This window comes from Xiphophorus couchianus, chromosome 13, assembly GCF_001444195.1.
Source record: "Xiphophorus couchianus chromosome 13, X_couchianus-1.0, whole genome shotgun sequence".
In the NCBI taxonomy this organism is placed as follows: domain Eukaryota; kingdom Metazoa; phylum Chordata; class Actinopteri; order Cyprinodontiformes; family Poeciliidae; genus Xiphophorus; species Xiphophorus couchianus.
Window position 1 is genome coordinate 269,350 of NC_040240.1, and position 15,979 is coordinate 285,328.

Sequence of the window (15,979 nt, forward strand, 5' to 3'; positions counted from 1 at the left end):
CACTTTTTCCTTCCCACAGACTTCCCACTGAGGTGCCTTGATACAGCACTCTGGGAACAGCCTATTTGTTCAGAAATATCTTTCTGTGTCATACCCTCTTGCTTGAGGGTGTCAATGATGGCCTTCTGGACAGCAGTCAGGTTGGCAGTCTTACCCATGATTGGGGTTTTGAGTGATGAACCAGGCTGGGAGTTTTAAAGGCCTCAGGAATCTTTTGCAGGTGTTTAGAGTTAATTCGTTGTTTCAGATGATTAGGTTCATAGCTCATTTAGAGACCCTTTTCATGATATGCTAATTTTGTGAGTTAGGAATTTGGGGTTTTCATGAACTGTATGCCAAAATCATCTGTATTAAGACAATAAAAGACCTGAAATATTTCAGTTAGTGTGCAATGAATCTAAAATATATGAATGTTCAATTTTTATCATTACATTATGGAAAATAATGAACTTTATCACAATATGCTGATATTTTGAGAAGGACCTGTAAAAGTGCATGCATTATAAACTAAAAATGCATTATTGTGCTGCTCTATGATCCTACCGATCACTGCTTTCAAATAGTAAAATAAAAAAATTAATAAATCAAATCAGTTGTATTCTTTCTCATGGCTCTTATCTGCAATTTTCCCTGAGTCCATTCAACTGAAAAATAAATATGAATAAATAAAATATAATAAAATAAAATACAAAAATCTATGGCACACAGACAAAATAGAAGAAAAATCAAAGAAAAATCACGTCTTGTACAAACAAATGTAAAAATACGTTGCTGCTCTATGATGCTCACTTGTCTGAGACTGAGCCTGATACTTGGTGTGTCTCATCTTTTGCACAAGTTCATCAATGTTCGGGGTTAGGCTCTGAGCTGAGGAAATGCTCAGGATTGAGTGAAAGTGATTATCAGTAAGATAATGATGCGATATTTAGATTAGTTTCATTAAAGAGAAAAGTTGTTCACACAGGTATGTGCTGCCAAATATAGAGAGCGTCTGAACAGCTTGGATGCGCAACTGGGTCGGTGATGAAATGTGCGAACTCAGCAGCACCCACTCTCATGTTTTTCCTTCAGTGTGTCATTGTGCTGGAGCTCAATCAACTCCATTTGTATATTTGGTGGTGCGCTTTCTACACCAACTGCAAAAGGATTGCTGAACAGTTCAAACTTGCTTTTTTGGACTTCAAAGTCAGCAAGTCGGCAGCAAGTATGTTGACTTGTATCAGCAAACTGCACTCAGGAACACAGCGGTAAAGAGCTTCTCTTTCATGGTCTGGCAGTGGAAAAGTGGCTCAAGTTTTCTTTCCTCATCTGCGTCTCCCACAGACTCAGCTTTTTTTCAGGCCTTGACTGTACTGTACATATCAGAGATGATACGTCCCCGTCCCTGCAGCTGCAGATTCATCACATTCATATGGCTCGTGACGTCACAGAAAAACGCCATTTTGCACAGGAAAGTTTCATCTCTGTGCTCTGTTGTGACTTTCCCCTTGCTTTCCATGAACGGACAGATCTCCTCACGCAGCTCGAAACATCTTTGCAGCACCTTTCCCTGGCTTAACCATTGCACCTCTGTGTGATACAGTAAGTCACCATACTCTGTATCTAACTAACCCAGAAATGCCTTGAACTGGCAATGATTTAAACCTTTGGCTCTGATGATGTTAACTGCTCGCGTTATGGTGCTCATTACATGTTCCATTTTCAAGGCTTTACCACACAACGACACTTGGTGTATGATGCAGTGATAAGCTGTCAGGTCATCCTTGACGTTTTCCTCCATCATCCTCTCACGCATCCATGCCACCAATCCACTCCTGTGCCCACACATTGCGGGTGCTCCGTCTGTGGTTAATCCCACAGGTTTTTCCCAAGGCAGCCCCATCTCATTTACACATCTGGATACCTCTTGATACAGATCCTGTCCTGTAGTTGTGCCATGCATAGGACGTAATGCCAAAAACTCTTCTGTTATGCTCAGGCTGGAGTCTACTCCACGAACGAAAATTGACAGCTGGGCAATGTCAGATGTGTCCGTGCTTTCATCCACAGCAAGAGAATATGAGATGAAATCTTTTCCCTTTCTCACAAGTTGTTCTTTTATATTGGTGGAAAGCTGGTCTACACGTTCAGCAACGGTGTTTCTGCTCAAGCTCACGTTTGAGAATAGTTGTCTTTTGTCTGGGCACACTGCGTCACAAACTTTAAGCATACAGTTTTTGATAAACTCTCCTTCTATAAAGGGCTGGGCTGATTTTGCCACAATAAAGCTAGCCTTGACAGCAACCTCGCTTTGTGATTTGGCATATGTGAACATAGCCTGCCTGGACTTAAGGCCTCGTTTTAATTCTTCCACCTTCTGTAGCCCTTGTTCCTTGTCCATATTCTTGTCTTTGTCTGTGTATTTCTGAGAAGTTTGATAGTGCCTTCATAGATTATATTCTTTCATTACAGCCAAACTTTCTCCACACAGAAGACACACAGGTTTGCCTTTTACCTCTGTGAACATGTACTCTGCCTCCCACCTGGCTTGAAACCCCCTGTTCGCAGCATCCACCTTACGTTTAGCCATTTTTGAGGAGGTTACCTGAAAGTTGATCTCTGCTCTGATTGCTGATGAACAATGAAGCCGCTTGTGCGCGCTGCTGTGACTTCGCGGGCTACCGTTGCATTGTGGGGAATGTAGTGTTGGTGCGTGCAAAATGCGCGCGGCTGTGGCCTGTGGGCCGGTTCTAATGGTAATTAAATATCATCCAGGGGGCCATAGATAATTAATTACTTTGACATATGTGGTGTAACCGGTGTATACTATTAGTGCTCTTTACTGATCACCTAGTCTTATACAGTCGGCTAACCTTGATGTGTTCTGCGTTGTGTTCAGTTCAAGAAGGGAGTCGGACCACAGGAGTTGCTGGTTGTTCTTTAATGCAGGTTGCTGGCAGAGGCCTGCACAGATAGAAATAAAAATTGCCTTTAACATGCAGCTCTTCCAATCACTGGAGTCCCCTCTTCTCAGGCAGCCTAGCGCCAACTGAAGGTAGTACAGTACTATTGTTCTCATAAATAAATCCACAATAACAAAAAGGGTAGATTTCTTGTAAAATAAAAAAAAAACCTCTGCAATAATCACATATCCCAGATGTTTTGTGCCCTTAATACAATCAGCTTAAACATTGTAGAACAAAAGAAACAAATACACATTGCTGCACAAATAGAAAAAAAAGCCCTTTAACATGCAGCTCTTCCATTCATAGGAGTCGGAATTCACAGCAATAAAGTTGCTTCATTCACAGCTGCATGTTCTTACAATTATTTTATATATTTCATAAAACGCGAGCTTAACCAAAAGCAAGGAACATTTTCTACCTATTCTCAGGCAGCCTAGCGCCACCTGAAGGTAGTACAGTACTGATGTCATAAGACGCTCTCTTAAAGTGACAGTACAGGTACTAGCGCTTATCAAAATAAGTAAAATAATAAAATTCTTAAAATATAACAAAAAAATAGGATTCTTCAGTATTAATCAGGATTTGGTGAAATTTCAAACATTATCATAATAATAAAAAATAAAAGCACATTTTCTAAAGTTGTTACATTAGCAGCTAACACAGTGCCGAGTCACAAATGTTTGACCCAACCTGAAACTAAATGATTGTATTCTCCAGGCTTTTGAACATTTTCTTCTGGCTCATCATATAATATGCAGTCTGCAGCTCCATAGAGTTAGTTACTTTGATCACCTTGATGCTGGGTAAATCCTCAAGATTATATGAGAAGTCTTTCTTACCAAGATAATACATATCCTAAATAAACATGTATTTTTTTGAGATGCCTCGTCTGTTTCAGCGTATTCAGGGCATTAGCTACTTGTTGTGATTGAATTTTCTCTGTTTTGAACCAGACAAATCCACTTCTGGACCCCCATCTGAATTTCGTGTGTCATCCAGGTCACGTGTCTGCAAACCAGCAATAGAAGGCATAGCAGAGGCAAGCTTAGAAAACAACACAAAAGCTAAATTGATTTTTAACCCTTTCATGCATAGTGGTCACTACAGTGGACAGCTATCTAAAAGCCATTTTCTTGTGCTTCCTGTGGATTTTTATGTTATAAATGCACACAGACCACTGAAGTGGACACTAATGCATCATAAAATATACCATCAACTACTGGCCATCAGCTGCAAATGCAAGAAATTATTTTTGTTAAATACAATATGGCCGACAGACAAAAAAGCATGAGAACCGACCCGGTCCCTCCTTCTATTGTAGACGACTCTTGCAAGTAAAAAAAATATTGTGACATCAGATAACCCCTAAGGAACAATACTACTGATGTATTTTTCAAATAACAATAGATAGATAGATAGATAGATAGCATTTATTGTCATTGAACAGGATTCAACGAAATTTCCATTGCAGCTCCCGTGCAAAAGGTCAAATATATACAGTATAAATAAGCAAACACACAATAATAATAATAACAATATATACAACTAAATTAAATTAACTAAAGGCACTCAACCACACCAAAGAAGTAGCAGCAGGTCCAATTATGGCAAAGTACAGATGATGTGACAGTGCAAAGTGCAGAACAATATGGCTGTGTGGGGGTGGGGGATATGTATGTGTGACTGCGAGGTTATGATATGTGTGGGAGGGGGGGGCAGCAGGGAGTAATGGCTCTGACGGCTGTGGGGAAGAAACTGTTTCTCAGTCTATTTGTTGTAGTCCGTATATTCCTGTACCGCTTGCCTGATGGCAGCGGCACAAACAGTCTGTGGCCCGGGTGGCTGGAATCCATTGCTATGGATCCAGCTCTCTTCTTGACCCGGTCTGTGTAAATGGAGTCCAGGTCTGGGAGGGGGCATCCCACAATGCCTTGTGCTGTTCTCACCACCCGTGTCAGTTGTTTCCTCTCCAATGCTGTGCAGCTACCATACCACACAGTCATGTTGAGGCAGAGGATGCTCTCGATCATCGCCCTGTAAAAGTTCACGAGCAGCCGTGAGGAAAGTCCAGCCCGTCTCAGTTTCCTGAGGAAGAAGAGCCTTTGTTGTGCTTTCTTCACCAGGTGGGAGGTGTTTGTGTTCCAGGAGAGGTCAGAAGTGATGTGGAGGCCCAGGAACTTGATGTTATCCACACGTTCCACCACTTCTCCATCTATGAGAAGGGGAGTGTGAGCCGTCCTCCTGGACCTTCTGTAATCCACAATGACCTCCTTGGTCTTCCCTGTGTTCAGCACCAAGTTGTTGGCTGAACACCACTGAGTGAGCTGCAGAATCTCCTCTCTGTAGTGGGTCTCGTTGTTGTCTGAAATGAGACCCACTACTGTTGTGTCGTCCGCGTACTTCACGACTGTGTTGGTGGGGTGGATGGCCACGCAGTCGTGTGTAAACAGGGTGAAGAGAGCTGGGCTGAGCACACAGCCCTGCGGCGTGCCTGTGTTGAGGACCAGTGGGGACGATGTTGAGCCAGTTATTCTCACCACCTGAGGCCTGTTGGTGAGGAAGTCTCTGATCCAGTGGCACAGTGAAGCGGGCAGCCCCACCTCGACTAGCTTCAGCACCAGCTTGTCTGGGATGACGGTATTAAATGCTGAGCTGAAGTCTACAAATAGCATCCTGACGTAGGTGTTGGGATGCTGCAGATGGGTCAGGGCTGTGTGCAGAGTGATGGAGACAGCATCCTCTGTTGACCGGTTCGCTCTGTAGGCGAACTGAAGGCTGTCCAGGTTTGCGGGGATGAAGTCTCTGATGTACCTCAGAAGATTCCTCTCAAAGCACTTCATGATCACCGGGGTCAGAGCGACGGGCCGGTAATCGTTCAGGCTGGTGATGGACCTCTTCTTCGGTACAGGGATGATGGTGGAAGACTTGAGACACTCAGGAACCGTGGCGAGCTGCAGGGACAGATTGAAAATGTCCAGAAACACTCCTGCCAGCTGGTCGGCGCAGGTTTTCAGCGTCTGGCCTGACACCTTGTCCGGTCCTGGAGCTTTGTGGGTGTTGATCCTCCTCAGGGTGGACGTCACCTGATGCTTCTGTAAGACGAGGGGCTGGTGCTGCTCTTCCAGTTGGGGTAGATGTACGGCTTCTCTGCTGCCCGCCGTGTCAAAGCGGGCAAAGAAACTGTTTAAGGTGTCAGGCAGGGTGGGGTCGCGGCTGGTCAGCTGAGTGCTGTGTTTGTAGTCCGTCATGGTTCTAATGCCTCTCCACATGCTTCGGGGGTTGTTGTTGATGAAATGTTCCTCAATCTGCTGTTTGTACTGGAGCTTGGCCTGCTTAATACCTTTTTTCAGTTCTGACCGGGCCCTGCTATAAGCCAACCTGTCTCCAGACCTGTAGGCAGCATCCCGGGCTTTCAGCAGGGCCCGTACTGTGCTGTCCAGCCATGGTTTCTGGTTTGGAAACACTTTTATGGTCTTAACAGGGAGGACAGCGTCGGTGCAGAACTGAACATAGGACAGAACGGACGATGAGTATTCCTCCAAGTCTGCGCCGTCCCTGAACACACTCCAGTCTGTATGCTCAAAGCAGTCCTGAAGTGCAGAGGAGGCCTCCTCAGTCCAGACCTGAACTATTCTGGTGGTCGGCTTAGTTCTGCAGGCCAGAGGCTTGTAGACAGGAATCAGCTCCACTGAGATGTGGTCAGACATGCCCAGATGTGGAGCTGCTACAGCCTTGTAGGCTCCGGGGATATTGCAGTAGACCTGGTCCAAAATGTTATTGTCTCTGGTGGGAAAGTTTATGGATTTGTGGAATTTGGGAAACACAGCCTTCAGTTCCACGTGATTAAAGTCCCCCGCCACAATCACGGCTGCCTCTGGGTTGGAGTTCATCTGCACGCTGATCAGGCAGTACAGCTCCTCTAATGCTAGCTTAGCATTAGCCCTCGCTGGTATGTAGACGGCCACGATCACAATGGACGAGAGTTCTCTCACCAACTTGAAGGGTCTGCATTTCACCGCCAGATATTCCAAGTCAGGAGAGCAGAATGTTCCGACAGAGTGTGTGGCTGTACACCAGGCATTGTGTACATACAATGCCAAACCTCCGCCTCTGCCCTTACCCGAAGCTGCAGTCCGATCCGCCCGGAACAGAGCGCGCCCCGTTATCTCCACCGCTGCGTCCGGGATGTTATCCTCCAGCCAGGTCTCTGTGACAACAGTCACACAGCTGTCCATCCGGCGAGAAGTAATCCGGAGTTGCATCTCGTCGATTTTGTTGACGAGGGACCTGGCATTGGCGAGGAAGAGGCTGGGGAGGGCCGGTTTATGAGGGCTAGCTTGTAGCCTAACCCGCACGCCGGGCTGCCTCCTCCGTCGCCTTGGCAGCAGGGGGGAATGATCATAGTCCCAGGTGTTCGTAGCAGCTCTGGAGGAATAAAGTCCAGCTTGGTGGGTGTGTGAAGTCCAAACTGTGTTCCTATGTCCCACAGTTCTAATCTGCTGTAAGTTGTAACGGCTTCCAGTAGTGTGTTGAGCGAAGACATCAATAAAAACAAGCTAAAAAAAACGAAAACACGGGAGCTCCGAGCCGCAGCGTCTACACGCGCCGCCATCTTGTCGCAATTTTGTCACAACTTTGTATTTGGACAAAATTACAATTGATCACATAAAAATAAAAAAAATAATCTTTACAAAAAAAATTTCCTACCTTTTTTATGCCTTAAGAAAAAAAATTTAAAAAATGGAAATCTAATTCTGACACAAAGGATCATAGGAAAGGGTTAAAAAAAACTCTAAGATGGGGATTAATATTTTAGGATTAACATGCGTTGAATTAATGGAGTATTAATTCCATTAATATTTCAGTCAAGTATTCATACGTTTCAATACATTTCAGAGATTTCAAATAACTCTAGATCAATCTGTCTATCTTCCTGTTTGTGTGTGTGTATATATACAGTATGTGTGGGTGCTTGTGCCGGCGTGATTGTGTGTGTGTGTATGTGTATATATATATATATATATATATATACAGCATATACACTGCTTAAAAAAAATAAAGGGAACACTCAAATAACACATCCTAGATCTGAATGAAAGAAATATTCTCATTGAATACTTTGTTCTGTACAAAGTTCCATTTGCACAACAGCAGGTGAAATTGATTGTCAATCAGTGTTGCTTCCTAAGTGGACAGTTTGATTTCACAGAAGTTTGATTTACTTGGAGTTATATTGTGTTGTTTAAGTGTTCCCTTTATTTTTTTGAGCAGTGTACATACTGTATATACTTTATATATATATACTGTATGTATATATATAAATAAATACATATACATATGTATCTGTATATACATGTGTATATATGTAAACTGGTGTTGGACAGGAGCTCTTGATGATTGTACTTGTCTCTATAGATACTCTGAGAAATGGGGAAGGCTACAGAAGCTTGAGGAAGAGAAGGAAAGACTGCAGCAGAGGTAAAACATAATGGAACAAGTTACAAATGCATGTTCAGTTTGTGATTGATGTCACTATTAACCATTAATAATGAATTTTGAAAATTTTTACTTCTCAGTGTCCTACGTGTGATGGGCAAGCGGCTACAGGCTGATGAGATGGTGAGTTCATATTTGTTACGATTAGGGGTGTAACAGCACAAAGCAAGAAGAAAAGAGATATTGAGGACGCAAGAATGAGACAGGATGATATTAAAGAAAACTTAAGATTTTTCTGGGCGTATGCGGCTTTGGCCCTCACAATCCCTTCAACCAATTCTTTCTTCACTTCTCGGAGTGTGGATGCCTTGCCTGCCCTGAACGCAGCGTCCCTGACTGTCAGAAGCTCTCACCTCAGCACTCAGCCAGGTTTTCTGGTTCGGGTAACAAGTTGCAGTCCTGGTGGTGGTGACATCATCAGCACACTTGGAGGCTGACAGAGGAGGTGTATTCCTCCATGTCCACCTCTCCCTCATAAGTAGCTGCCTCGCTGAAGACCTGCCAATCTGTGCACTGAAAACAGTCCTGGAGCACACAGACTGCATCCCTGGGCCACACAGTGACTGTCTTCTTCGTTGATCTAATCCATCCCATCAGTGGACGATATGCTGGTGCCAGCAGGATGGAGATGTGGTCAGAGGAAGACCTCTGTATGCACCGTGAATGTTAGTGTACACACAGTCCAGAGTATTGTCTCCGTGTGTGGGGAGGGTGATATGGTGGTAAAAACTGGGCAGAGTGTCCGTCAGTTTCACGTGGTTAAAGTCCCCCGCAACCACGTAAAACAACTCTGGGTGCTTCATTTGCAGTGAGATAATGGTGTCATGTAGCTCCTTTGATGCTTCGTTGCCGTTAGCACCTGGAGGGATGTAAACAATGGTGAGGAACACGGCAGTAAACTGCCAAGGCAGAGAGTATGGCCGACATTTCGCTCTCATGAGTTCTATCACCTCAGAGCAGCAGTTTTTAACCAGTCCACAGTTCGTACACCAACCTTCATTCACGTACATACAGAATCCTCCTCCCCGTGTTTTTCCTGACCATTGGTTGCGGTCCGCTCTGAATAACTGAAGACCGTTCATCTGGAAGGCTGAGTCTGTCATGTTGCTGCTAAGCCAGGTTTCCCTTAGGCAAAGATTAGCACAATTCTTCATCTCTGCAGAAATTCTCAGCCTCAGATGTAACAAATCCGCTTTGTTATCCAGTGACCGAACATTGGCCAGAAACGGAGTCGGAATAGGTGACTTCCTAGCCTTAAGCTGGGCCATCGCACTGCCCGCTTCCCCCTCTTCTGTTTTCGGGCACAATGTTTTCTTTTGACTGTTGCTTTTTACACCCTGTTGCACTAGTCCGTTGTTCTGGGGAGCCGCTGTCTCCCAAGTGCCGATTTCAGCCTTGGTGATTAACAGCTGAACTGTCTTTGTATCAAATCCAGCTTTAAACTTCTCCACAACAGTATCTGGTACCTGCCTGGTGTGTTCCTTGGTCTTCATGATGCTCTCTGCGCTTTAAACCCTGAGACGATCACAGAGCAGGTGCATTTATACGGGGACTTGATTACACACAGGTGGATTCTATTTATGATCATCAGTCATTTAGGACAACCCTAACCATATGAATGTGTGGGCGTGTGTGTGTATGGGGGTGCACACATGTGTGTGTGGGCGTGTGCGCACGTGTGTATGTATGTATATATATATATATGTATGTATATATATGTGTGTGTGTATATATGTATATACACTGCTCAAAAAAATAAAGGGAACACTCAAATAACACATCCTAGATCTGAATGAAAGAAATATTCTCATTGAATACTTTGTTCTGTACAAAGTTGAATGTGCTGACAACAAAATCACACAAAAATCATCAATGGAAATCAAATGTATTAACCAATGGAGGCCTGGATTTGGAGCCACACACAAAATTAAAGTGAAATAACACTACACGCTGATCCAACTTTAATGTAATGTCCTTAAAACAAGTCAAAATGAGGCTCAGTATTGTGTGTGGCCTCCACGTGCCTGTATGACCTCCCTACAATGCCTGGGCATGCTCCTGATGAGGTGGCGGATGGTCTCCTGAGGGATCTCCTCCCAGACCTGGACTAAAGCATCCACCAACTCCTGGACAGTCTGTGGTGCAACGTGACATTGGTGGATGGAGCGAGACATGATGTCCCAGATGTGCTCAATCGGATTCAGGTCTGGGGAACGGGCTGGCCAGTCCATAGCTTCAATGCCTTCATCTTGCAGGAACTGCTGACACACTCCAGCCACATGAGGTCTAGCATTGTCCTGCATTAGGAGGAACCCAGGGCCAACCGCACCAGCATATGGTCTCACAATGGGTCTGAGGATCTCATCTCGGTACCTAATGGCAGTCAGGCTACCTCTGGTGAGCACATGGAGGGCTGTGCGGCCCTCCAAAGAAATGCCACCCCACACCATTACTGACCCACTGCCAAACCGGTCATGCTGAAGGATGTTGCAGGCAGCAGACCGCTCTCCACGGCATCTCCAGACTCTGTCACGTCTGTCACATGTGCTCAGTGTGAACCTGCTTTCATCTGTGAAGAGCACAAGGCGCCAGTGGCGAATTTGCCAATCCTGGTGTTCTCTGGCAAATGCCAAGCGTCCTGCACGGTGTTGGGCTGTGAGCACAACCCCCATCTGTGGACGTTGGGCCCTCATACCATCCTCATGGAGTCGGTTTCTAACCGTTTGTGCAGACACATGCACATTTGTGGCCTGCTGGAGGTCATTTTGCAGGGCTCTGGCAGTCCTCCTCCTGTTCCTTCTTGCACAAAGGTGGAGGTAGCGGTCCTGCTGCTGGGTTGTTGCCCTCCTACGGTCTCCTCCACGTCTCCTGGTGTACTGGCCTGTCTCCTGGTAGCGCCTCCAGCCTCTGGACACTAGGCTGACAGACACAGCAAACCTTCTTGCCACAGCTCGCATTGATGTGCCATCCTGGATGAGCTGCACTACCTGAGCCACTTGTGTGAGTTGTGGAGTCCGTCTCATGCTACCACGAGTGTGAAAGCACCACCAACATTCAAAACTGACCAAAACATCAGCCAGACAGCATAGGTACTGAGAAGTGGTCTGTGGTCCCAACTGCAGAACCACTCCTTTATTGAGTGTGTCTTGCTAATTGCCAATAATTTCCACCTGTTGTCTATTCCATTTGCACAACAGCAGGTGAAATTGATTGTCAATCAGTGTTGCTTCCTAAGTGGACAGTTTGATTTCACAGAAGTTTGATTTACTTGGAGTTATATTGTGTTGTTTAAGTGTTCCCTTTATTTTTTTGAGCAGTGTATATATACTGTATGTATATGTGTGCATATGATTTTTTTTTCTTTCAGAAATGGAAGATCATGCTCTTTAAGAAAAAGAGAGACCAACTAAAGGAGGCGGTTGCCTGGGGTAATGAAGAGGTGAAGAGCTGTGAGTGTTGGGTTCTTTGTCTGAATATTCTGATTAAATTATTTGCATCTCCTTATTTTCCATCTTCTGTTTCAGATCGTGAGCTCCTTCTGCGCTCTCAAGAGGAAACTCAGAGGCTGCGGCGGCGTGCTGGAAGGCATCAGGAAAAGAGGGACAAAATTGATCGCCACAATCGCCGTCTGGTGGAGCTGTTGGAGAGGCGCAGCCGAGAACAACACAACAAACTCAGTCAACTGGCAGCTCTCAGACGAGACCACATCCAGGAGCTCATCACGCACATTTTCCATATGCAAGAGGAGAAGCAAAGCAGCAGGTTGGCAAATATAGCACAGCAGACAGCAACTGGCATCATCTTGCATGTTCTGCTGCTTCAGTAAGATTCCATTCAATCGTTTCACACAGTTCACAGGGACTTTTCTCTTTTATTTCCTGTTTTTTAAAGTATACACACAAAAAGACCACAATTTCTTGCATATAGTGTCTTTTAAAGTGCCTCTAGATTTTTTCCATCTCTGGACAAGTGCATCAAAAGAAAAATGAAGTACAGATAAATCTTTTCAGACGTTATCTATTCCAAGAGTGTTTGTCCATGTCTTTATCTATCCACCCACTTCAGGGTTTCCCCCAGTGTATCATAAGCCTGACAAGGCTTTACTTTCCTCCCCACCAGGCTAAGTATTGTTTGTTAATGTTAAATAGGGTTCTTTATTGACCAGTTACAGTAAAGATGGATTAAGCTAGGTTTATTGTTGAGTCACTGAACTGTGTGAGGGTGTTTTTCCAAATTATGTCAGCTCGTCTACCTCTGAATTTTTGTAACTTAACATTTTTAACACAAAATCATGGTGGTGATTACCCTAGCACCCTTACCACCAGGCTTAGCAAGTTTTCTGTGGAAACCCCTGCAACTATTGTGAAATATAAGCTGATTAATTCAAGTCACTACCTAACTAATGTATGGCTGCATATAATAAGTTTTTGTTTATTAAGACATTTATTAGTTTAATACCAAGAAGTAGATTTGGTTGAATAATTTTTTTTTTTTACCCCTCCAGGGGGTCTTTTGTGGGCTCTAGTGTCCCTTGTATGAAAGTAGGCTGACAGGAAAGGAGGAAGACCTGTGGCAAATATCGCTGGGTCCAGGAGTCGAACCTGCGACGGAGGCATCGAGGACTCAAGGCCTCCAAACATGGGTTGCGCTAACCCCTACGCCACCACGGCACGCCCTAATTATTTTAGCATTTTTGTGACGTACAAAGAGCAATGTTCCTGAAATATTTCTTGAGTCTAAACATTCAGCCTCGGACCTGGACTCAGAAGCACCAGTCCTGACGCCGTTACTGCTGTTTTATTCTGTCCTTTGTTTCTTCCATCATTTCTTCCTTCCCTTCTTCAGTTCTTGGCTCTCGAAACTTTTATTCCAGCCCTTGTTCTTTTTGGTTATACTTAATTTTTTTCGTCTATAGTTTTCTCCTGGTTTTTGTCTTTAAAATATTTGTACCTTCTAACCTGTATGCAAGTGGGTGCATACTGTGCAAGTTGTTCAGATTTCATATTTCCACTAGAGAAATTTTGTTGAACACCGAGGGCCACTACTGTTACATATTTTTACCTTATTAAACTTTTATTTTGTTTGTGATTGAGATGATCACCTGCTGTAATATGTAACACAAAATAAAAGTCCATAAAAGAATTACAGTATTTTATTAGTGCATGAATAAGGGAGAGCTGCATGTAGTCGTGGGACTGTGAGAGGGGGGCGTTGATGATGTGTTCACATACTCCTCAGAAAGTATGTAATTGCGCCCCTGATCCAAAGCTTCACTTCATATTTCTTTGGGTTGATATGTTTTCTTTTTATGGTCACTGGTTTGCAGGTTTATTTTTACTTTGGTGGTGATACATCTGTATACGTTGCCGCACTTAAAACTATACCTAACATAGCAACACTACATACAGCATATGATAAAAGCATTGGAGCACAAATCTGACATCTAGAGGGAAAAATAACAATTGCATACATTTGAAATTAAATTATTTCATTTTATTTGTGTCGCAGAGACCTGTCTGATGTCACAGAGGTCGGCCTCGCTCTAACCTCTAGCACAGTGACCGAGCTGGCAGAGGCCCGGAGAACCACCTACCTGTCTGGACGCTGGATCTGGGACGACCAGAATGGAGAGACCAGCATCAGCATCACAGGGACACCAGTTGTTTTGCCGAGCAATGGAGACTGCTCCGCCTACTACAGCTGGGTGGAAGAGAAGAGCACCAGCTCTGGCCCAGGTAAGGAGGCTGGCTTAAAAAATAGGATGATGTTCCGATTGATCAACCATCGATCATTATTGGCTGACTTCCATAAAAAAGTATGATAGCTTTTGTTCTATTTTGTTCAGACATTTTTAATCTAAACAACAGAAACAGAAGGAAAATTTTTCTTTTAATACTTTGAGACTGAATACATTCCTAAATATAGTAGCTGCAGGAACATAAACTTATGTTTTTTGTTTTTTTTAGGTTTTATATAATACTGCAAAAAACCTGTTGAGTTAATTTTATCAAATGAGTAACTATGATTTCTGGGGGTTTTTGTTGCAAATTTTATCATTGGTCAGAATGCTCTGAAATATCATCCACTCCTAGTTAGCGCCATACTGTTCATTCATTTTTATATGTAGTCAAACACACACACACTCATGTTCCTATAGGACTTAAGCTACAAGATAACAGTGAATGAATCATTTTTGATTCATTCACTGTTATCTATTGAAAGCTCAACACTGCTCTGCACCAATCCCCACTTTGCAGGCAGACTGCAGCTGTTCTGGAGCAATTTTCCCTGCTTACAGACCTTCTGAGCTCCACTTCGCTGTGAACCGCAGAGAGGTTCTGCAAGACGCATGTGCAGGAAATGAGAGATCACACAATAAAGCCAGTGATAAAAAATAATGAATGGTGTCATATAAAATACAAAAATTCTCAACTTCCAAATTTAATATTTGCCGCCCACTGCTCTCTCCGCCTTGACTGGTACTCCTGCTGTGACTTGAGAGTGAAACTTAATTTGTTTCAGAATGAACTCCGAATATGCATGGCATGAGCCATAACTCATACACACTGACACCATATATAAATATACCCATATTTTCATAAACAAAGGAACTATTTAGTGCAAATGTAGTCTGTCTTGATGAATTATTTAGAAAATACGGATGTTGAGCTCGTGCAGCTTCCTGTTAGAGCAGTGTTATCTTCCAAGAATGATTTGGCACTTGCTCTGGCGTTGGTAAAAATAGAATTGGTTCTAATTTTGCTCCACCCTACTGAAGGGCGGCACACTGCAATGCCACTCTCAGCAGTGCAGATGCAGTGTAAGTGCTGTCATTGATAATAGGGTGTGGGTATTTACTGCAGAGGATGCACTGTAGCGGAGCGGCGCGCAGCCGGATGTAGTGTATTGTAAGAGATATCCTTGAAATAAAACCCATGTGTTGACTGTGCCTGGCAGAGCTTTCGTTCGGAGCTGCTACATTATTATCTTTAAGCTCTGTGTATTGTGCACAATATAGAAATAAACCCGAGTGTTTTCATCTAAAAGTGATTGGTAATTTTTTTTTTTTCACAGAAAGCTTTAGGGAGACGTGACAGTGGAAACTTCACAAAATTTTCTGGTGGAAACCAAACAGCGATATGTGAAATTTTACACTATTCTAGTTTCATGACCTGCCCAGAACATTCACATGTTGGGACACACCAGAACTTGAACAAGTTACTTAAGTAACTGGATTATTTTTAATTAAAGAGGAATAATTATTATATGCATAGGTCTGTTATTACCATTTTGTGATTTGGAGGCAACAGATGTCCTTACTCCCCAGAAATGTTGGAGTCATTGTTGCTTCCTGAACAATGTGGCTCAATAAATAGAATTGCAGTCCTTCATTAGAACCAGCTGCCTCTTCATCAATCCATCTAGTTTCTTCCTCAGGAATATTTTATTTGATTTTGTAATTGATTGTGGGGGGGTGGTTGATCGCTGATGATGCCTGGAAACATTTTTTTTATTGATTTTCAGAACTTTATATAAAC

The 15,979-nt window shown here is 43.6% G+C and overlaps 1 protein-coding gene across 1 annotated transcript in view; it reads left to right on the forward strand.

Moving 5' to 3' along the window:
* The window catches only part of atg14 (autophagy related 14), a 34,963-nt gene that overhangs the window by 1,863 nt on the left and 17,121 nt on the right, over nt 1-15,979 (forward strand). The window contains exons 2-6 of the mRNA XM_028036169.1: nt 8,361-8,423; nt 8,522-8,564; nt 11,809-11,890; nt 11,966-12,203; nt 13,950-14,176. Coding sequence (XP_027891970.1) covers nt 8,361-8,423; nt 8,522-8,564; nt 11,809-11,890; nt 11,966-12,203; nt 13,950-14,176 — 653 coding nt within the window. The remainder of the gene's footprint in view (nt 1-8,360; nt 8,424-8,521; nt 8,565-11,808; nt 11,891-11,965; nt 12,204-13,949; nt 14,177-15,979) is intronic.